The sequence below is a fragment of the Lactuca sativa genome, chromosome 7 (assembly GCF_002870075.4).
Source record: "Lactuca sativa cultivar Salinas chromosome 7, Lsat_Salinas_v11, whole genome shotgun sequence".
Taxonomy (NCBI): Eukaryota; Viridiplantae; Streptophyta; class Magnoliopsida; order Asterales; family Asteraceae; genus Lactuca; species Lactuca sativa.
In genome coordinates this window covers 45,988,905-46,013,523 of record NC_056629.2, presented here as the reverse complement: position 1 = coordinate 46,013,523, position 24,619 = coordinate 45,988,905, and the positions used below count along the sequence as shown (strand labels likewise).

The 24,619-nt window shown below is 35.8% G+C and overlaps 1 protein-coding gene across 1 annotated transcript; it reads right to left on the bottom strand.

Moving 5' to 3' along the window:
• Nucleotides 1-9,187: 9,187 nt before the first annotated feature.
• On the bottom strand, nt 9,188-10,062 carry LOC128127228 (uncharacterized mitochondrial protein AtMg00810-like). Its single transcript, XM_052765667.1, has 2 exons — nt 9,588-10,062; nt 9,188-9,492 (listed from the first exon to the last, which is right to left on the bottom strand). Exons 1-2 carry the CDS (start codon nt 10,060-10,062, stop codon nt 9,188-9,190), a joined length of 780 nt encoding a protein of 259 aa, XP_052621627.1.
• Between the last annotated feature and the right edge of the window lie 14,557 nt (nt 10,063-24,619).

The window sequence follows — 24,619 nt, the reverse complement described above, 5'->3', positions numbered from 1 at the left end:
GGGAGGCTTGGAAGTTGATGAAGAATGATGAACTTTAGAGACACCACTGATATATCAACTTGATGTAGAATGCTAGTTCCTTTATATAAAACTCTTAATCTCTTAAGCTTAAAGTTCATAACCATTATGAACTTTAGGAGAGAATAAGATAAGCAAGTATTCTTCAAGTTTAAACTCAAAACTAGAGAGAATGGAGAGAGTATGCATGGTTTCAGATTATTATTTCTAGGAATAAATGAATGAAAGCCTTATTACATAAAGCTCTTCTTTGGACCATATGTCATTAACACTTTAAGAACCCATAAACCTAATGCCTAAGTGTTCCCCATGCTTCAAGCCATGCCTTTCTTTTTCAATAAACTAGTCAAAATGCCATGCCTGACTTTTTCATTCATTATTTCAGAAAAATAAAATAATAAATAAGAAGGCAAAACAAGACAAAAGTTTTATATTTTATAAACATAAGTTTATAAAATATAAACTTTAACTTTTTGGTAAAAGAAAAATGGATTTATCTAGTCCAAAATGTTGTTCATGACTTATTAATTCATACTATATGAATCATATAATGTTAGTTGTTTATGAAAATTATTATTTCCAAGAAATAAATAATTTTAAATTTAATTATAAGAGCTTATCGAATATTTATTAAAATCAATTTCTAATAAATAATCAAATGTATCAAGTTGTTGTTAGTATGACCTATTAGTATCATATGCTAATTAGCAATATCACTTTAATATGATTCTTGAGCATACTAGATCTTTCAATCTCCCACTTGCGCAGGATTCATATTAGACTCATATACACAGTGGTGAACGTCTAGCAACATTTCACTGACCCAATCAACATACATCTTGTTAAACATGAGATACAGATCACATACATCTTGTTAAACATGAGATACAGATCACAATCAATCTCATTTGTTGTTCAACTTTTGGTAAGGCGCCTCATATGTCTAACTGCCTCTTGCATAATTCATACCATACCTGAAAATGGCTTTTATAACTGCATGGATAAGGACGAGCATTTAACCATATCTAAGCACAATACTCCTTACACTTAACTCCCACTATGTATCTCAGGTGTTAATGATAAAAAGATAGTACATTTTAATCAAGTATCATTCTTGATAGCGATCCATGAGATGATCTTGATGTGGGTCAGTTTAATACCAATTCTCTAACAAGTACCTATGAAACTTGGTTATAATCCATGGCCTACCTTCATCCAGTAAAAGCCAACCAATCCAATTCATATTAGTATTACTTCATAATTGCTCCCACAATTATAACCGACTATAAACTTTTAGAATAATAAGATTATTCATAGATTAAACATGTTAATATAAAAAACAACAAGTAATGATGTTATGATCATATCCTAGTATATCAAAACATTATATAATAGTTGTTTTCACAATGTTCTAATATCCAAATACTAAATCCAAATCAAATTCCCATTTCTAGAATAATAAAGTCTCACAGCTATACTGTGACCATTGATACTTAGCTTAAAGGAAGGACTTTATTAATGGGTTCGACTAAACTTAATTTGTGTGAATTCTGTGAATACTATCATCTCCATATTTGACTTTACGCTAGGTATAGTTAAATATCTTGGATTATATGATTGGTTTTCTTTCGTAACATAGAGTCTCTTAGGTCGATTAAGTATACTCTTGAAGTCACAAAGATTTCTGTGTGATCCTTGAATGGCAGAGTTCAATATAGTTTTCTAATGAACTCATTCATCTAATCATATAATATTTCAACTTATAAAGCATTGTATTCTTATTTTTTAGTATATTGTATCATTTTGTTTTGGTTGGACCTCATTCCAACAAAACTTACTCTTCATCCTGCAATGAAGTCATAATCCAATTATAATTCATAATTATATATATTTGTTTAGAATTCAAAATCTTATGTAGCTCTTTACATGAAGATTTTATTCTAAACTATACATTCTCTTAGTTCTTCTAAAGTACTGTTAGAATGTTCATATAGTTACCCAATGACCTAACCATGTATTCAGTTGGTATATTATGATATGCTCATAGCTTGATCATATATCAATGGCACAACTAATGGATTCATTTTCCAAGCAAATCGAATATAAGTCATTTCATCTAGTTCAAACCTATGAGCTAGGTCCTTTTAAGGATAGCTCAAACTTAATGCCATGTGACAATACCCTGGCTCCTCTAAAATAATTTTGTATCTTGGTCCTTTTCAAGATATTGTCCATATATGCATAAAGATATAAAACTTTTAACTTTCAATTTATCTATCTCTATAGATTTTACACTCATAGAATGTATCTTGTCCTTCCTAAGTCTTTCATTTTAGAAATACATTCCGAGTCGAGGTGAAAACCCTTAGCATGTTCAAAATGTAATTTCTCATGATTAAGTATGTATCATTCATAAAAGATTAGGAATATCACTATGCTCCCCCACTAGTTCTTCGTAAACAGACATGTTCTATTCATTTTGATATAAAAAGCACACCTTGTGGTTTCATATTAAAATGATGATTACAACATTGAGATGTTTGCTTTATATCCAAAAGTGGATCTAAAGCTTTACACATTTTGTTAGGATAAAATGTATTAAGAAAAACTCCAGGCTAATTTATATAGATATCTTCTAGTTGTCTATTAAGAAAAACGGTCATTCTTGAAATCTATTTGCTATATCTCATATTAAGAATATGAATTTATAGTAAACAATACCCTTAGTGATCTTATCATAGCAACTTGTAAAGAATGTTTGATCATAGTCAATTTCATGAGTATGATAAATACCATAGTTGATCACATGAGTAGAAAAAGTCCTTTTATACCAAGTCTTGCTTTAAATGCATATGGTACCCACGTAACGTATTCTTTCTAGAAGAATCACTTTCTCCTTCTAGCCTTGCTATAGAGAGAAAGTTCAGTCAATACCATACTTGATTTATCATACATGAATTACATCTCATGTTCATGAATCTAAGTCATTAATCGGATTTGATATCTGACATAGCATCTTGGTATTTGATGGATTTTCTAGAAACCATCAAGTAAAGCTCATTAATTTGATTCCTCGGTTCTCAAGTCATAGGTGATTTCTACCACTAAGGCAAACAATTTGTGTTTGTGAATAACTATTATTCAAGTTTAACAATCATTTTTCAAAACTAGTGCCAACTATTACTACATCAGGTAATGGTTCTTGAGCTGCTTCAAGTTCCATGTACCTCCCACTTGCTTTGTCATTAGAAGTTTTCATTCTGTTAATTCAACTATCAGAGGAATAACAAAAACTTATTCTTGGTAGGTTTGCTTACAATAATCTAAGCCACATTTAGAGTATCATATACAAATATGTATTTAATATATTTTGGGTTGAAAATCTTTAGTCCAACATAGGCTTTAAATCCATTAAACATTTAAGTAAGATAGGGACAAAATTTTATGAAGAAAATGTTATATCTGCTAGTTAGTTGGTGTTTGTACTCAAGGTACATACACCATAGTGAATGTCATTTATATAATAAGGATAACAATGTCAAAGATGAGTTTGTTTTAAAACAAGTTTAAAACAAAAGTATTTTGCATATAGAACTTGTTATTTATAACATATTGATATTTACTTTATAATTCTAATTAAGAGATCTAATCTCATAAAAGAATTTTAATCATTTCTGAATATGATGGTGATCGTTATGAAAAACGATTTAAGTAAATAGTCAATCATTCATAAGTTAAACTGAGACATATATTTAGGCAAGCTACATTAAAAAATACATTGTTACATAATACAAGTGAATTATGTTCCTAGCATAACTAATAAACTAAATTCTGAGAGTGTAGTTCTGACTTGATTGAGCTCAACTGGTTACTCTTCAGTAGAAATTTGCAAGCCAATTACAAATATTAGATTTACATTTAAGTACCAAGTACCTAAGTGTTATATGAAAAATATGAGTTCTATCTAGTAGATACCTGAAGTACTAGTCTCTTCTAGACTTTCTTAATAGATAAAAGGAGCACATCCTCTTCTAGTGTCCAGTTTCTCCATAGAAGAAACAAGATCCATCTATGTGGGCCTTATTGGATTTGTTGGGCTTAAAAGTGTCCAGTCAATAAAACATGGGCCTCCTAGATCACACATGGTAACTCTTTTAGGCCTTGACCTATTCCTAGTTTGATGTTAGAAACATCTTTAGCATCATAGTGATTCCTTTACTAGGTATCATGTTTAAGCTTATTGCTCAAAGCAAATAGATTAGGACTAATACCTTTAAGTGTATACAATTTCATATCTCTTGCGAGATTGTCTCTTAAGACATGAACCCATTCATCAAATTTGTATCTAGTGAATGTTACTATTTCATTAAGTCATTAAAGAAAAATGACAATTCATGGTAATGACAATGGATTATTTAACTACAAATTTTTAGCAAAATTCATTTAGTATTTTCAATATTTAAACTCTTTAATAATTAATACCCTTTTAGTTTCCAAAAAAAACACTAGTTATCAAAGTCTAGTATCCAAGTTGCAAAACAAATAAATGGTTAGATATCCTTTATCTCATCCATTTGAATTCAACTCGGTAGATGTCGATTATAAATTATATCTTACTATATAATTCCTAGATTTATAGGATTCCTAATAACAAATTTATTTAGACATTTTTTATCCCAGCTATGCCTCAGAACTTTTTTGCTTAGGTATCCTTTATCACAAAAGATTTCTGATCAAATCATCCAATTTGAAAAACATGTGTAATCGGCCTATAACATGGTTATAGAAATCGCGAAGACACCCGACCATGAAAAGATAACACTAAGCGGTTAGGTTCCTTTATCCCATTAGTGCATATAAGAGATGTGCCAGTGCTCTTCAAAAAATTATTGCATAGGTTTGAGGTTTGTAAAATGGTCTTTTATATATTTTATAATTCTAGTTTTAAAAACATATGATATAATGGTTATTACATGCATATAATAAACCATGATACCAACTTTCAAAAGAAAATCACCTTTTAAAGGTTCTATATAAAAAGCTAATTTTTATATATAATTTGACACGATTCAATTTTAATAACCGGTATTAAGTTTGAGTGCATTTGAACCTTTTATATCTTTAATAAAACTTCCTTTTATTACTTATATATTTGTAGTTTATATATATTATAAAATTCACCATTTTAAAACATATGTTTGAGTATTTAAAAAATTTACGTTATTAACATTTTTAGAAAACCGAATTTTATTTTAAAACAATAACATATTACATCTTATGTCCACATTATAAATTTTGAAAACCAAACTTCATGTGATGTTTATTTTGTCCAAAAATTATTTTAGCATGTGAAAACTAATTTATCAACCACACGTAATAATTGCATAAAATAAACAACACAAACGTGCATAAAATATATGTGCATAAACATAACCAACTAATGACATTTTTTGTGAGCCAACACAAAAACTGTCAAGTCCATTCCTAAAGAGACATTTTAAGGGACCAAAAATCTTCTTGTAATGTTGTTGTGGAAACTCCCACTTGAGTAAACACCATTTGCTTGCAAAAGATTTGAAGAACTTCTTGAAAGCTAAAGTCCAGCAACTGTCGCTAAAAGTCCAACAACCCTTTAAAAAACAGTTTTAGCGCCAGTTTTATGAAGCTGTCACTGAAAAATGACTCTTTTGTCTTCAAAAAATGGTTCTAACTTCAACTCGTCTTACATTTTTATAAAAATAAATTAATTCTAAAAATTAGTCTATTACTTACAAAAATAAACTAAGAAAACTAATTTATTTAATTTATTACATACCATATGAATAAATAAATTATTACAACCATATGAATAAATAAGCTAAGAAAACTATTCTATTTAATATATTACATAACATATGAATAAATAAATTATTACAAAAATTTTTATAAAACAACCAACACAACAACACAACAAACATAATGGTCTTTGACTAGTTTATGCACATCATACATATCAACGTACACATTAAACAAACTTTGTTTTTCTAAGACAACTTTAAATGACAAAAGATGCATGAAATTTTTTGTCACATAAAATAACAATTATAAAGTTGTCATAGAAAATATGCATGAACTTGTTTTTATACAAACCCAAGTTATCCATATTCCCCAAAAACTAAGATTTTCAAAAATAAAAAAAAAATCTAACCAAACTTGCAAGGTGGCTCTTGATACCTGTTGTTGGTTTTTTATTATAAAAACTAGTTTCATAAACATAATATTTGGAAAAGGAAGACTTAATCATTTTTGAATAACATAAACAAGTTAAACCCACTAGGGATCATCTTGCAATGTTTGGAAAGAAAACAACCACCAGAGAAGAAGGAGGGATTAAGACAACCTTTTAAGTTCTTTGGATCCTCTTGGGAGGCTTGGAAGTTGATGAAGAATGATGAAATTTAGATACACCAACAATATATCAACTTGATGAAGAATGATAGTTATATTGTATAAAACTCTTAATCTCTTAAGCTTAAAGTTCATAAACAATATGAACTTCAAGAGAGCATAAGATAAGAAAGTGTTATTTAAGTTTAAATACAAAACCAGAGATAATGGAGAGAGTATGCATGGTTTCAGATTTTCATGTCTAGGAATAGAAGAATGAAAACCTTATTACATAAAGCTCTTCTTTGGACCATAAGTCCTTATCACTTTAAGAACCATGCACCTAAAGCCTAAGTGTTTCCTATGCTTTAAACCATGCCTTTCTTTTTGAATAAACTAGTCAAAATGCAATGCCTTACTTTTTCATTCATTATTTCAAAAAAATAAAAAGGCAAAACAAGAAAAAAGTATTATATTTTATAAACCAAGTTTATAAAATATAAACTTTTACTTTTTGGTAAAAGAAAAAATAATTTATCTAGTCCAAAATGTTATGGATTACTTATTAATTCATAGCATATGAATCATATAATGTTACTTGCTTATGAAAATTATTATTTCCTAAAAATAAATAATTTCCAGTTTAATTATAAGATTTTATTGAATATTTAGTAAAATCAATTTCTAATAAATAATTAATTGTATCAAGTTATTGTTAGTATGACCCATTAGTATCATATGTTAATTAGCAATAGCACCTTACTATGAATCTTGAGCATACTAGATCTTTCAAGGTCATCAGTTGAGAATTTTTCAGTTTCAACGAATCCCCCCCCCCCCCCGAGATAATATATATATAACCACCCAATTTTTGGTAATCAGCAGTAGTAGTGGAAGTAGAAACAATCAACGTAACAACCAGTGTATCATGAGTCTCAACGGATACTTGCTAGTAGTAGAAAGAATCACCGCAACAACCAGTGCATCATGACTCTCAGCAGATATCAGCTAGCAGTAGAAACAATCAACATAACAACCAGTGTATCATGAGTCTCAGCGGATATCAACTCCCACTTAGATTTTTCTCCTCTTCAGACCAGATATAACACCTCCTTAGATCAGATAAATGTCACTCTTCCTTTTTGACATCAACAACATATATAGTACTGAAGAAAGTGATCAATGTATCAGAGTTGCAGCTGGTAATCCAGTGAGTTTGTGATGTCTCCTGATAGTATGAGTTTAAACTACCATTCACTAACATAGTATTGTGAAATTTTATCAGCATGTGGTTTCATACGCTGACTCATTAACCACTTTTATTAGAAGAAAAGGGAAAGAGTGGAATGATGCATGTAATATATTTTGGTATAAAATATACCCATCAACAAAGAGTGTCTAACTTTTAACAGTATACAACTAATACATTGAATCGTTAACCTCTTTTATTAGAAGATTTGTTGGGAGAGGATGGGTAAGTGCGTGTAATATATTACGGATAATTATATACCCATCGACATGGATTTTTCGAATTATTATTAGCGCCTGGCTTCATACGCTGAATCATAAAATTCTAAAGAATAATATATGGTGAGAAAGGATTGGTGTGTGTGATAAGCTGTGGTGTATAGCTTAACCATCAACACATATTTGTCAAGCTCTCATCAGCGTATGGTACGTTATGCTGAATCATAATGCCTTGAAGAAGAATTTATGGGCAAGAATGGGTTGGTGCGTGTGATAGCATACGATACATAGACTAACCATCGACATAAAGTTTCAAACTTTCATCAATGTGTGGTATATCACAGTGAATCGTAAAATTTTATTGAGAATAAATTTGAGAAAATGGAGTGTTTCAGTCATGCTGAGTTGGAATCAATGTGAATCATAAATGGTGTCAGCTCATCAACAAAAAGTGGTTCAACATCTGTATCATAGAGTCAGAAGACCTAGACGTAGCCTTTTTAGTAGAGACATTGAGATGTTGCACATAAACTCCAAGCTTCATGTTCAGCAAGAGCAAGAGAGGAACTGTATCTAGTATTTGTAACCTACGAGTTAACTGGCTCAAACCCATGTAACCATTAAGTTGACAAGATTAACACGAGGACACTCAAGGTTTTATCGGATTATGAGTCAGTAGATGAAACTAAGAATCACTGTATCGATGGTTGCTTTTTGCATCCATAACAATGAGTAGAGGAAAGAAAGAGTGTTGTCAACAAGATGAAGACTTGATGCCAAAGTCTAGTTGAGCCAGAACATCAAAAGGTTTAAAAATAATATCGATAGGAAAAGTGTAGAATATTGATAAATTAACCACACCTCTTATCGTGTGTTATGATATTATATTTATATTGAAGATTACAATAAAGAGATCCTATAAAGTAGGATCTGTAATATACAAATATACATTAAATAATAAATGACATAATTATCTAATATCCCTCCTCAAGCGAATGGGTGGTGGACCAAGACGAAGCATTGCTTGAAAATGTTCAAATTGAGCACGCGAAGGACTTTTAGTAGAGATATCTGCCACCTGAAGCTTGGTTGAAACAAACTTGGTATAGAGCTGGCCAAAAGTAACAAGTTCTCTAATAAAGTGGTAGTCAAGATCAATGTGTTTGGCACGCTTGTGAGCAACTAGGTTCTGTGTCATAAACAATGCACTTTTATTGTCACAAAGAAGAGTGGGACGATCAGAAGGTAACGCATGAAGCTCACGAAGTAGATGGGTGATCCAAACAATTTCAGCTGTCGTGTTTGCCATTGCCTGATAATCCGATTCACAACTTGATCAAGAAACAGTTGGTTGTTTCTTAGCACTCCATGAAACTAAGTTACCACCCAGGAAAACTGAATAACCATATGTAGACTGACGGGTTTCAAGACAACGTGCCCAATCAGCATCAGAGTAACCAAGAATGTTGTTTATTTGAGGTTTACGAAAAATAAGCCCATACGAGATCGTACCTTTAACATATCGGAGTATCCTCTTAACGGATTGAAAATGAGCATCGGTAGGGGCATGGAGGTATTGACTTGCTTGATTGACAGCATATGAGAGATCAGGTCTAGTAATTGTTAAGTACTGAAGAGCACCTACAAGAGAGAGAGATATAGTGTTGGATCAGAAAACGCTGACCCATCAGGTGTAAAGGTTTCATGGGTAGCCAAAGGAGTTGAGACTGGTTTACACTCAAGTAAGTCTGCACGAGTCAGGACGTCTTTGGCATATTTAGATTGACTGAGAAAAAGTCCATCGTCAGTATAGCTTACTTCTAAGCCGAGGAAATAACTAAGATCACCAAGATCTTTGATATCAAATTCATTATGTAACCGGGTAGTAAAGGAAGTAATGACTGACTCCTTATTGCCAGTAAGAATGAGAACGTCCACATACACCAGGAGATACATGATGCATGAATCTTGAGCAAAGACAAATAAGGAGGTGCCTACACAACTGCAAGTAAAACCATTTGCTAGTAAAAAGGAACTGAGGCGTTGAAACCAAGGACGTGGTGCTTGTTTCAAACCGTAAAGGGCCTTAGTGCAAACGTGGATGGGAAAGTTAGAATCAGCGAAGCCGAGTGGTTGTTCCATGTAGACTATTTCTGTAAGATGTCCATGGAGAAACACATTTTTTTTACATCTAATTGATGCAGCCTCCATCGATGCAAGACAACAAGAGAAAGAACTATGCGGACGGTTGATGTGACAACCCAAAAATTTCCGTTAGTTTTAACGTCGAAATTAAGTACGTCAAAAATTAGCCAAAGTTATCCCAAAAATATTTTTGACCGAATTTAAACCCGTTGGAATATTTTAAATAATATTCGTCAAGCAAACCAAAAATAAGGCGGCCTAATTTTAAAAATTGCCGTGTTTAATGGTATTCGTGAAAAACCACGTTCACGATTGGTGTCAGGTGGACCCCCAACCAGGCCATAAACTCCAACCTATATAAGGGTTGAGTGGGTTTCATTCCAACCCTTTTCCACACCTTAGGAGTCTCTCTCTCTCTCTACTTTCTCTCTCTACAAATCGGGTTTGGTCAAAAATCGCCTCTTTCAAGCCCCAAACTAATAAGTGATCTACCATAACTTGTTGTTTAGCTCTTTTAACTTGAAAATTCATGTTTAAATCACCCAAAACCCTTAAGATCATGAGTTTACAGTCCAAGAACACTCTTGGACCGTAAACACTCATAAAAGGGGTATGTACTTGACCCGGTTGTGCATGGTGCTTTTGGGTTGCCTTCTCCAAAACAACTTAACAAGGTAATTTAAGGAGAAAAAGAGTATTATGATTTATTAATATATTATAAGAATAATATATTAAAGGAGAAATTGTATTTAGTTAATTAGTATTGGTCATAAATTAATTAGGAATTAATTTGGTGATCAAAAGAGATTAATTGAATAAAGGGGTATAAACTGTCAAATGTATGATAGTTGAGTTTTGGGTTAAGGAAACCTAATGGGCTTAAGGGGAAATGAAATTATGATGGATATCCATCATATTTTCGTCCAAGGCCTTATTCCAGAAGGTTCCTTGGGTTGCTTGGTGGCTAAGCTGTCCATTAGGGTTTAGACTGAAACCCTAGTAACCTGTAAGTATAAATATGACCCCTAGGGCATTGAATTCGGCTACCACTTGATTCTAAGAGAACCCCAGGCTGATTTCTAGCCTCTCTCTCCCTCTCGCATATTGCCTTCTTGCTTGTGGAGTTTGTGAACCATTAGAGGAGTTGCATTTGTGACTCTAAGCTCAAGAGAAGAAGAAAGAGAAGATCTAAGCCAACAATTGAAGAGGTAAACATCTAGATCTGATTCTATAGGTTATTTTTGTTATTGGTATACTAGATTAGGGTTTCTAAGTCTTGGAATCAAAGCATGCTCAATAGAGAAACGTAGATTCTAGCATTAGGGTTTGTATGAGCACATAGGAATGTTTCTTATGCATAAAACCTATCAGTGGTATCAGAGCTTTGATTGGTTTCATTTGTATATGATGCTTAACTGTTTTATTTGCTGAAAATCGAGTTTTTGGCCTCTGCCCGACTCAACTCGGCGAGTCAGTATCTGGACTTGGCGAGTTGGCCCCTACTCGATGAGTCCAGGTCTGACTCAGCGAGTCAGTTCGTCAGGCAGAGGGTATTTCGGGTTTTAGCTACTGTTTTGACTTGGATTTGATGCTTAAATTGTTTTATGAAGTTAAAATCCGAATTTTATCTTAATTAAGTGATTATCCTTTCCAAAACAATAGATAATTTCAAATCTTTTAAATATTAGTTGTTTATATGATAAATATGGATTATTTAAAGTTATTTGGTAATTATCTAATGACTAAAATAAGATTAGGTCAAATAAAGATAATTATTAAATTAATTGGTTAATTTGAATTATTTGTTATTTGATCCCTTGTATTTTGAAAAGTTCAAAAACTTGCCCTCAAGTTTTGAAATTTGAATTTATGATTAAAGGTTTAATTTTGAGTAATTTAAATTTCAAACCCGTAGAATTTTACAAGTTTAAAATTCAACCCTATATACTATTATATATTATTACAAGTTTAATTAATTAATTAATTAATTAATTAATATATATATATATATATATATATATATATATATATATATATATATATATATATATATAACTTAAAATGCTAGTCTTACCGTGAGTAGGCCTCATTCACGAAGCCGGTCTATAAGGTGGGTATAAGGTTGCTACTTATAAAATGGCGCTTAATGGGTGTACACTCACACCTACCGCTTGCTTGACTGGTGGAGGGTCGTTAGCCGAACGGGTAGGATAGGGCAACCCTCTCCTCATTAAAAGTATAATGTTAAATATAAAGTAACTACATGTTTTATAAATTCCCATTCCTAGTTACTTTAGGGTAAAATGTGAAAATGATGCTAATCCATGGAATTACACTTTGTACCCTTGTCAAACGTTGATGGAGCGCGTGTGTTTAACCGGCACATCAATTTGGGGATGACATTGGTAGCGAAGGGTGACTCGATGCTTGTCATAGATCAATGAAGTGTGTGTGGTTTACTGACACATTGATTAGGTGATAGAGACATTGAGTGCACCACGTTGGTTCGCATGGTTATTCACAAATTTGTTTGCGATCCTCGGTATCCCAATCGCAAATTTGAAATGCATATCGAGATTTCAACATGCCATTGAAAAGTTCAGTGAATCTCAAAGATCTAGGAGTTTTCAATACATTTAAAACCTAAATTGCCTTTTTCGTTTTTCATGAGGAGAATTAGTGAATCGTCATTCACTCACCTTCAAATTATTTACTTTTAGAGTACGACATCCCTTTCTAAGTTGTAAATAATGTTGTTGGATCCTAGCCCTAATTTCTCATTTGGGTGTTTAATTAGACATTCATTTCTAATCAAACTTTGTTCCTTTTTTTTTCAGATGTCTGCAAACAACAACAACAACAATGCTTCTGGGTCATTCTCGTTGATGAACTTGTGTTAGAAAGTGACATTTGATGGTTCAAATTTCAACGAGTGGATGAGGTATATTCGCATGATCACACGCTACGAGGACAAAGAATATGTCCTCGATGAAAAGCTTGAGAAGATCATCCCAGATGTTGCTACTCCTGAGGAATTGGCCGCCTTTGAGGCCCATGAGCATGATGCCACGAAAGTTCACTGCATCATGCTGGCCACCATGAACCTTGAACTCCAAAAGTCCTATGAGGACATGTATCCGCATGAAATGCATCAGGATTTGTTGGACAGGTATCACCAGAGCGCGAGGCAAGAGCGCTATGAGATCATTACTAACATGATCACCGCTAAGATGGGGAGTGGAGAATCCCTAACCTCTCATTTGCAGAAAATGCAGAGGTATGTTGATCGTCTTCTCAAACTTAATGTTAAGTTTGATGAGGATTTGGCTATCGACATAATCCTCCACTCCTTGCCCTCCTTCTACAATCAGCTTAGGATGACCTACCATATGAACAAAGAGGAGGTCTCCTTGAGCAAGCTCCAAGGACTCTTGAGGACTGCTAAAAGCAACCTCAAAGACAAATCCGTTGCATCGTCCCCTGTTGTGGCCGCTCTTGTGATGGCGATAGGTCAAGGAAAGGGCAAAAAGAGGAAGGCTCCATGTAAGAGCCACCATAAGGGGAAACCCCGTGATGGTTCGTCCTCAAGTGGGACCAAAGCTGCCCCTACTAAGCCCTCTTCGATCCTAAAGAAGCAGAGTGATTCTATTGCCACCAAAAGGGCCACTGGAAGCGAAGCTACCCCCAATATCTGCAGGACATAAGAGATGGGAAGATTAAGCCCACCTTTACAGGTATGTATTCTATTAAATCTAATAACTCATCATTTTCTACTTCATGGGTTCTTGATACAGGGTGTGGTTACCACATTTGTTCTGATATGAAGGGCCTAAAAAGAAGTAGGGAGATGGAACATGGGAAGATGAACCTGATTATGGGAAATAGAAGATCTTCGCCTGTGACCAAAGTCGGTGTTTATTCTTTAGTGTTAAGTAATAGGTTAGGGATAGATTTAGAAAATTGTTGTTATTCACCAGATATGGCAAGAAACATTATTTCATTTCACGGGTTGTTTAGACAAGGTTTCAGATATTCTTTTGATAATAGTAATGGTTCTATTAACGTTTATTTGAATGGTGTCTTTTATTTCAATGCATTACCTTGTAATGGGATTTATGAATCTGTGATGATTGTTGATAATTTAGGAAATAATGTTTTGAATATTGATTCGTCTACTAGTCTAGACAAAGCATGCTTGTGGCATTGTCGCCTTGGCCATGTCAACAAGAAACACATAGCCCAACTCCAAAAGGATGGAGTGTTGGAGTCATTCGACCTTAGGGATGATGACACGTGTGAATCTTGTTTACTTGGGAAGATGACCAAGTCACCCTTCACTGGCACTTTTGTAAGGGGTGAGGGTTTATTGGATCTCATACACACCGATGTATGTGGGCCCTTTAGATCCACCACAAGGGATGCTTGCCGCTTCTACGTGACTTTTACAGATGATTATAGCAGATATGGATATATCTACTTAATCAAACATAAGTCGAAAACCTTTGAAAAGTTCAAAGAGTTTAAGAATGAAGTGGAGAATCAGCTGGGCAGGAAAATCAAGATGCTTCGGTCAGACCGAGGAGGAGAGTACCTAAGTCTTGAGTTTCATGACTATCTAAAAGAATGTAGAATCGTTTCGCAATTGACGCCTCCGAGGACGCCACAATTAAATGGTGTGGCTGAGAGACGTAATCAGACCTTGTTGTACACGGTTCGTTTTATGATGAGTCGAACTGCGTTACCAATAGCTTTCTGGGGGTATGCCTTAGAGATTGTCGCCCACATACTTAACTTAGTTCCCACCAAGAAGGTTTCCAGGACTCCTCACGAGATGTGGACAGAGAAGGCTCCCTCATTGGCACATATCAAGGTTTGGGGTTGCGAGGCTTTCGTAAGACGAGAGACTCACGACAAGCTAGAACCTCGTAGTGAGAAGTGTTATTTCATCAGCTATCCGCAGAAGTCTTTTGGCTACCTTTTCTATAGACCGAGTGACAATGTTGTCTTCGTTGCTAGAAGAGGAGTTTTCCGAAAAAGGGAATTGATAAGCCAAGAAGACAGTGGGAGGAAAATTGAACTTGAAGAGATTCAAGATCAAAACGATGAAGGAACCTCTGACACTGGCACTCAACTTGAGGAGGAAACTCCTGTTGAACCTGTTGACGAGTCCTTACCTCTTCGACGTTCCACTAGGGCTAGTGCTCCACCCCAGTTTTATGGTTTTCATATTACTACTGAAGGGGATACATTTATTAGTGATAGTACACTAGTAAATTTGGATGAACCTAGCAGCTACAAGGAAGCCATGGCAAGCCCAGAGTCTGCGAAATGGAAAGAGGCGATGGACAGCGAGATTCAGTCCATGTACGACAACCAAGTTTGGAATTTGGTTGATAATGTATCGGGTCGTAAGACAGTCGGGTGCAAGTGGATCTTCAAGAAGAAGACAGACATGGATGGGAAAGTGCATACTTATAAAGCATGATTGGTTGCGAAGGGCTTTACTCAAACTCCCGGAGTTGCCTACGATGAGACCTTCTCTCCAGTTGCGAAGATAAAGTCTATTAGGGTGATGCTTGCCATAGCTGCATTACATGATTATGAAATATGGCAGATGGACGTGAAAACCGCTTTCCTTAATGGGAAGTTGGCTGAGGATGTCTACATGAATCAGCCAGAGGGTTTTGTCGATGCGAAGCATCTAAATAGAGTATGCAAGCTTGAGAAATCCATTTATGGATTGAAACAAGCGTCTTGCAGATGGAATCTTTGTTTTGACGAGAAGGTTAAAGAGTTTGGCTTTATACAAAGCGAAGATGAATCATGTGTGTATTTCAAAGCCAGTGGGAGTATAGTGAGCTTCCTCGTATTGTATGTCGACGACATACTACTCATAGGAAACGATGTCCCAACCTTACAGGAGGTCAAATCCTGGCTTGGGAAATGTTTCGCTATGAAGGACCTCGGAGAGGTTGCTTATATTCTGGGGATAAGAATAGTAAGAAACAGGGAAAAGAGACTGATAGGACTCAGTCAGGATACATACTTGGAAAAGGTACTAAAGCATTTTAGTATGGAAAATTCCAAGAAAGGGGAGTCGCCAATCCAAAGAAATACCAAACTGAGTAAGACTCAGAGCCCGAGTACAGAGGCAGAGATAGCTGATATGAGTCGAGTACCTTACACTTCCGCAGTAGGCTCTATCATGTATGCTATGACTTGTACTCGCCCTGATGTGGCCTTCGCTTTGAGCATGGTCAGCAAATATCAAGGGAATCCTGGTAGAGCTCATTGGATTGTAGTTAAGAATATTCTTAAGTACCTTCGGAGGACCAAGGAATGGTTTCTAGTCCTCGGTGGGAGTGATGACTTAAGGGTACGAGGGTACAGTGATGCTAGTTTTCAGACGGATCGGGACAACTTCCGATCGCAGTCGGGCTGGGTCATTACCCTAAATGGAGGAGCAGTGACTTGGAAAAGTTCCAAGCAAGAGACCGTAGCTGATTCAACGTGCGAATCAGAGTATATTGCGGTGAGCGAAGCGTCAAAGGAGGCTATATGGTTGAAGAACTTCATTGGAGACCTTGGAGTTGTGCCATCCATAAAAGAGCCGATGGAAATTTTCTGTGATAATCAAGGAGCGGTTGCCTTGACCAAGGAACCGAGAGATCATGGTAGATCTCGACATATTGACAAAAAATACCATTTTATCAGACATCGGGTAGAAGAGGGAATCCTCTGTGAAGAGGGTATCATCAGAAGAAAACCCAGCAGATCCCCTTACGAAGGGACTGAGTAGGGTCAAACACTTGCAGCACGCTAGGAGCATTGGGCTGAAGGATGATATAAGTTTGGATTAGATAGGAAATGTGTAATAGATAGTTTGTACTTGACATACGATGAATAAATAAAATGTGTTATTTATGAGTAAAGCTACTATCTTGTGTTGGTTATTTATCTATTATTTCCATTTTGCATGTTTTGACTTCCTGAATGATAGGATTATTCAAAAAGGTCCACAGTCGATCATATTTTGGAAGTAAATATGAATGAAGACTGTCATGAATTGTTTGTAGATTGTCTAAAAGGTTTTGGACATAGAAAAGGTTTGCTGCAAAGTTCATGGGTGCTTATGAATATGAGTTGAGCATTGGAATAAACCCGAGTTTGTTGTATCACTTCGTGGTATTTTACCTTAAGTGATCGCAAAGCGATAACATCATATAGTCTTAAAACTTAGAGATATGATTGTTGTTTGTTGGTTGGTTATGCATTGATAATCTGTAAACGCATCAGTAACTTGATGTTATAAAATGCATTATTGTGTATAATTCAATTAGTAAATAATGGATGCATATAAGTCGAAGTGGATCTGTTCCTTTTATTCTATGAGAATAAAAGTGAGATATTGGCCACTTGATGATTTGGTTTGACTTATGTGTCGGGCCCGGTCAGAATGAAGTTGATGTGTTCAACTAAATTCTATGTCAAACAAATCGGAAATCAAGGAACTCCTACTGGACAATAAGCATTATCAGCATGATATCCAGAACAGAGGATTATATGATCCCTTATCTAAAGGACAAGTTGATCAGAGTTGACAGCGAAGTATAAGAGCTACGATTGCTAATCAGTTTCTGAAGTCATATGTGAGATATAGTTACTAGGCTTATCCAAGTGGGAGACTGTTGGAATAGTGTCTAAGCCCGTAACTATATTTGGTATGTACTTGACCCAGTTGTGCATGGTCCTTTTGGGTTGCCTTCTACAAAGCAACTTGACAAGGTAATTTAAGGAGAAAGAGAGATTATTATGATTTATTAATATATTATAAGAATAACATATTAAAGGAGAAATCATATTTATTTAATTAGTATTGGTCATAAATTAATTAGGAATTAATTTGGTGATCAAAAGAGATTAATTGAATAAAGGGGTATAAACTGTCAAATGTATGATAGTTGAGTTTTGGGTTAAGGAAACCTAATGGGCTTAAGGGGGAACGAAATTATGATGGATATCCATCATATTCTCGTCCAAGGCCTTATTCCAAAAGGTTCCTTGGGCTGCTTGGTGGCTAAGCTGTCCATTAGGGTTTAGACTGAAACCCTAGTAACCTGTAAGTATAAATATGACCCCTAGGGCATTGAATTCGGCTACCACTTGATTCTAAGAGAACCCTAGGCCGATTTCTAGCCTCTCTCTCCCTATCTCATATTGCCTTCTTGCTTGTGGGTTTGTGAATCATTAGAGGAGTTGCATTTGTGACTCTAAGCTCAAGAGAAGAAGAAAGAGAAGATCTAAGCCAACAATTGAAGAGGTAAACATCTAGATCTGATTCTATATGTTATTTTTGTTATTGGTATGCTAGATTAGGGTTTCTAAGTCTTGGAATCAAAGCATGTTCAACAGAGAAACCTAGATCCAAGCATTAGGGTTTGTATGATCACATAGGAATGTTTCTTATGCATAAAACCTAACACAAAAACCCTTCCAAACCACTTATGGAGCTTAGTTATGACTTAGGGGCTTTCACGAAAGGACTTAGAACACCAAAATCTTAACATATGGGTAGTAAACCCATCTTCAAGGACCATAAACACCTTTTTGGGTGTTAAATTACCCATCAAACACCTCCAAAAGCTTTCATGAGTGCCTAGAGCCTTGTATTCCTTAATGTGATGCACCAAAACATGCCCCAATGATCAACACTTGAGTTTATGGTTTGGGAAGGTCTCCCAAAACCATAAACACCTTTCCAAGGTGTTTAACTGCCTTTAACACCTTCCTATGCTCATATAAGTGACTAGAACCATGCCTACATAGCCTAGAACCACCAAAGCACAAAAGAAATGGACTAACATGAGTTTACGACCATAAACTGATGTGCTTACGGCCGTAAACTCCCAAGGGAGTGGTCCAACGACCATAAACCCCCTATTGTGTCCATTTTGAGCCCCAATCACTTCGTTAGACCTTGATTCGACTCTAGCATGATTCTATGAGCAAGATAAGACCTTTAAACATCCCATGACACCACTACCATGAGTATACGGCCATAAATTCATGGGGGAAGTGGTATTGAAACCGTAAACACCCATAAGGGCCATCATTTGAAGAGTAAACTCCAATGTGAGTCCATACACACCTTATATGCAACCCTTGGTACTTCTAGCACTTGTAGCAAAGTGTTTTTATGTAGTAAGACATCCTTACTTGCTTAATTAGTTATTAAATGACTAGTTAGATACTTAAATATATCATTACATGTTAAACAGGATTCGCGTGTGTGGTCAAGTCCTCACTTGACACTTAGCATCCTATACCGTCGATTCATCCGAAATGGCAACGTCAGGTGAGTTCATATCCCTAAATTTACCTTTTAAATGATTTTAACTGATTTTATAGGGGGGGAATACAAGTTGATCTATACAGTTATTATATAAATCACATGTGATTAATAACTGTATAGCTAAATACATTTTTGCATGATAACTGTTTTATCCAGCTTATGATGTTCCAAATCTCATTTTCAACTCTTGTTAAAGGTTTTACAAAGGTTTTCTTCACTTAATTTGTCTTATAAAAATCAATTTCAAAGTTATTATGAAAGGTTTTTCAAGGGATTCCAAAGCTTTTACAAACTTGTTTTACAAACTGACATCAAGTCGTAAACTTCTTACGTGTAAAGGTTTTCCAAAGTTTTCATCAGAATTTTCTTCTATGCTTTTACTTCGTTAAATGCATGCTTGTATTTGTATAATTATATAAATAATGTTTAAAAGACTTAGGAAGGCTAGTTTGCCCTATTTCCTCTTCCTCGTGTGGATGTTGTCTGGTAGGTATCAGTCATCCGTCTGAAGGTCGTTTAAACATTAGTTATATATCATGTATACATGTTTAGACATACAGGTTTCCATCGACCAGTTCATTTCCCTTGGGTAGCAAGAGCATCCTTCTAGTCAACGTTCACAGACCAGAGATACTAGTAACTATTATAGGAATAGTTAGGATGTTCTATTTACTCTTTCTAGTACGAGAATTTCAAAGGAGTCAGTTCATTCGTGAGTCTATATCATTATTCCAGCGCCTCTAACAGAATTCAAAATATGAGATACATCTTCAGGACACGGATTTCCCTGTTGTCAAGTTGGTAACCAGAGTCTCCTGGAGGGAGAGCGGGCATTGTGTGTATAGATCTATACGGGACTGACACTCTCGCACCCTGACTGCTAGCTATAGTCCTCGGCCTACCTAGCCAAGGGGTGAAAAATGTCTCAATCATTCGGACGCTTGCAGGGCGTCAAGTACTCTAGTGTCAATTAGTATGGTTACGAGTATCTCCATGTTTACCTTATAATTCATGGCCTTAAGGTAACGAGAATTAACACGGTATTCTTGAAACAACCCACTTAGGATTAACATTTGTATTAGACCTTGCTAGTTGTATCGTTCATTTGATACTGTCCAGGGTCTGTGTTTCTTTGTTTTAGACCTTGCTAGCTGTATCGTTCATTTGATATTGTCTGGGGTCTGTGTTTCTTTGTTTTAGACCTTACTAGCGGTATCGTACATTTGATACTGTCTGGGGTCTGTGTTTCCTTGTCTTAGACCTTGCTAGCCGTATTGTTCATTTGATACCATCTGGGGTCTGTGTTTCCTTTCGTTACACTGAGCCAGGCGTATCATTCATTCGATATTCTCCTGGAGTCTATGATTTCTTTTGCCTTGATCAGCAGTATTACTGCTGAGGCATATGATATTTTTCCCCTGGTATTTTACTTGTGATTTTCTCATTATTCCTATAAAGTAAATACTGTTTTCTGATAATGATAGTATTTCGGGGAAAAATTACTCTTTAAAACATAACTCTGTCGGGTCTTGGTAGAAGACTGCTTTTATTTAGAAAATATAGGATTTTCTGGAAAGGACGCTAATACATCGTAGATTCTAAACTACTACTTTTCATAAAGTTATTTTGAATAAAAATGCTTACTTATACAAATGACACTAAATACTTATGAACTCACCAGCATTTAAAAAAATGTTGATACTCGCTTTCAAAATAACTTGTATTCTCAGGTCAGCGATAGACAGGTACACCTGGGTGCTTCGGCGAAGCCAGTCTAGAACCGAGCTGCATCTATACTAGTTTCAGTATTACTTTAATGTCTCTATAACATGTAACCAATGTAAAACGATTACTATTAATACAATGGTTGTTGTACTTTGATTACTATACTGCATATATTGTGATATTTGACATGACGTCATCCACCCCAGAACGTTTCCGCCGTTTCGGTTTTGGGGTGTGACAGTTGAAGCTTTAACAACAGCGTTGAACGTATGCGAGTAATCAAGGCCAGGTATTTGACTGAAACCTTGAGCAACAAGGTGAGCCTTGAAACGTTCAATAGAGCCATCCGAGTTGTATTTGGTGCGATAAACCCATTTAGATCCAACAACATTGGAGTTAGTTGGACGAGGAACGAGAACCCAAGTGTTGTTTGTGCGTAACGCCTCCATTTCTTCATGCATAGCAGCGATCCAACGAGGATCTTTTGCAGCAGATTTATAACCTTTTGGTTGAGTGGAGGACAGGAGAGCTGCATGTAAGGCATGATGCTCAAGAGAGGAAAAATCTGCTATGTGGCGTGGTTTAAAAATTCCGTCCTTGGAGCGAGTTTGCATTGGATGAGTAGAAGTTAACGGGACGGGTGGATCGTTAGAATGATCGTTGGTAGGGGAAGGGTGGGGGCTGTTCACTGGATCCTCAGCTGAAGAGTCATGCAGATCATTGTTGGAATGAACATGATGATCATGATCATCATGAGTAGTACCGGTAGGTATAAATGGCTGTTGTGGAAAAGATGGATCAGGTACACATAGTCGACAAGAAGTTGGACTATTGGTAGTGGGCTTGAAAAGCCCAGTGGACTCCGTAGGTTGTGAAACGGAAAAAGGGTGATCGGACTTATCCGATGATGAAGTAGAAGTACCAGGTCCATCTTCTAGAAACGAAGATAATTCCAACTTTGACAAATCTTGAGTGGTGATAGAAGTGCTAAAAGGGTAAACAGCCTCATTAAAGCGTGCATGTCGAGTAATGTAGATACGAGAGGTGGCTGGATCGAGACACTTGTAGCTCTTATATTGGGAGTGATAACCAATAAAAATGCACGGAATACTTCGAGGAGCAAGTTTGTGCTCCGAATAATCTCGAATATATGGATAAACAAGGCAGCCAAAAGTGCAAAAATTGCCATAATTTGGATATCTTGAGTGAAGTAACTCAAAAGGAGACCGATTGTCAAGGACTTTGGTAGGAATATGATTAATAATAAATTTCGCTGAACTGAAAGCATCAACCCAGTAAGAAGCTGGTACACGAGCATGGAAAAGCATAGCAAGACCGGTTTCAACAATGTAGCGGTGCTTACGTTCTGTGCGTCCGTTTTGTTGGGGAGTGTAAGGACAAGATAACTGATGGAAAGTACCATTTTCTTCGAATATTTGACGAACTGTAGTATTTACAAATTCAGTACCGCCATCACTCTGAAATACTTTAATTTTTCTGGAGAACTGAGTTTGCACAAGCTTGATGAGTGTAGTTAAAACAGCATAGAAACCGGATTTTGCCTTCAAAGGATAGAACCATGTGAACCGTGAATGGTCATCTACAAAAATGACATAATATCGATAGCTATTGGATAAAGCCGGAGCTGGTCCCCATAAGTCACAATGTATTAAATTTAAAGGATGCAATGAACGTTTAGGATTTAATTCAAAAGATAATCTTTGACTTTTAGAAAGTTGACAAGGTTCACAAACAGTAGGTTTTGGTAACAAAGAGGTAACATGTAAAAACCCTGTTTATGTAAACTAGAAATAATGTCAAAAGAAAGATGTCCTAAACGACTATGCCATAGTTCAAAAGAAGCTTTATTAGAAACACCGGAAACCGCCACCAATGCTATGGGACCATCTCTAAGAACGTATAATCCATCTTCACATCGTCCTTGAGCTATCACCTGCTTTCTTTTCCTGTCCTGAATATGAAATAAAGGTTGAGAAAAAAGGACATCAACCGGGTGATCCATGGTAAGTTTACTAATGGATAGCAGGTTCTTGGTTAAACTAGGAATAACAAAGACATCATGTAATGACAAATTTTTAGCAACCATAGAAGTACCAATATGAGAAACAGGAAGTTTATTTCCATTACCAAAGACAACGTGCATGTTACCCGAATATGGAGCCGATGGAGTGCATTATTTTTGGAAGGAGTCATATGTGCAGTTGCTCCCGAATCAACATACCAATCCGGATGACCTTGGTTCACATAACATTGGGAATGAAAAGCTTGGGCCAGGTTCGCATCTGATGGGATGGTAGAGTTGGTTGCATAAGTGTGAAGACTTGGACAAGAGGAGGCATAATGCCCATTTTTACGACACAGTTGACAATGAGGAGGATGCCTGCCCCCACGTCCTCTTCCTCCACCACGAGATCCACCACGAGAATAGTTGGAGGACCTTCCCTTATTATTATTAGAACGAGACTCAAAGATAAATGCAACAGTAGGAGCAGCCGAACCATGCATAGATTGGAGGAAAATCTCGTGATTTTCTGCCTGGGACAATAAATCTCGAAAAGATGGAGATGGCCAGGAAGTTCGAATGGCTATAGAGAAGGTCTCAAACGAAGAGCCAACGCCACAAAGAAACCAGTGGATCTTGTCCATATCATCAACAGGTTGGCCGATTGCAACCAATTGATCACATACAATTTTAAACTTTCGTCCGTAATCAGATAATGAATTGGTACCTTTTTGCATCTGTCAAAGACTGTCACGAAGAGAGTGGATTATGTCAACAGAAGAGCTGATGTAGGCAGCCTCCAAAGCGAGCCAGATAGATCGAGAATCAGGAAGACCAAGAACTTCAGCGGCTGCTTCTTCAGTTAGAGAGGAGTTGAGGAGAATAACGGTCTTCTGATCAAGATCGACCTAAGGAACATACGCTGGATTTGGGACAGATTTACTGTTAACTTCAATGGTCGCTGGAGGTTGAAGAGAGGTGTCGTCAATATGGGGCATGAGCTTTTGATAAGAGAGTAAAGGAAGAATTTGATTTCTCCACAGTAGGTAATTAGTAGAGCTTAATTTGATGGGGATCATATGAAGTATGGTATTCATTAGAAAAGTATTATCGGCGGAGGTAGACATGATCAGGTTGCAGGAGAAGAATTGGGTTTAGAGAAGAAAAGAACGAGAGTAGGGTAGCGTGATTGTTAGGCTGATACCATGTAGAATATTGATAAATTAACCACACCTCTTATCGTGTGTTATGATATTGTATTTATATTGAAGATTACAATAAAGAGATCCTATAAAGTAGGATCTGTAATATATAAATATACATTAAATAATAAATGACATAATTATCTAATAAAAAGCCCCATTTGCTTTCAGAGAATCAAATTCTTCATTGTCTAAAGATGACTCATCATAATTCAAAATCTTTTGATCAATGAATTCATCCTTAGAAGGAGCAGTGATGCTAGCACGAGAACAGGTCATCTTTTTGCCCATGATCGGAGGATTAGAAAACTAAAAGAGAAA

What these genes read in the sequence shown, in the direction of transcription:
- LOC128127228 (XM_052765667.1), bottom strand. Translation starts at nt 10,062, where the DNA reads ATGGAGGCTGCATCAATTAGATGTAAAAAAAATGTGTTTCTCCATGGA. An exon ending in TCGTGCAGACTTACTTGAGT is followed by an intron (nt 9,493 to 9,587) that starts GTAAACCAGTCT and finishes TCTCTCTTGTAG; the next exon opens with GTGCTCTTCAGTACTTAACA.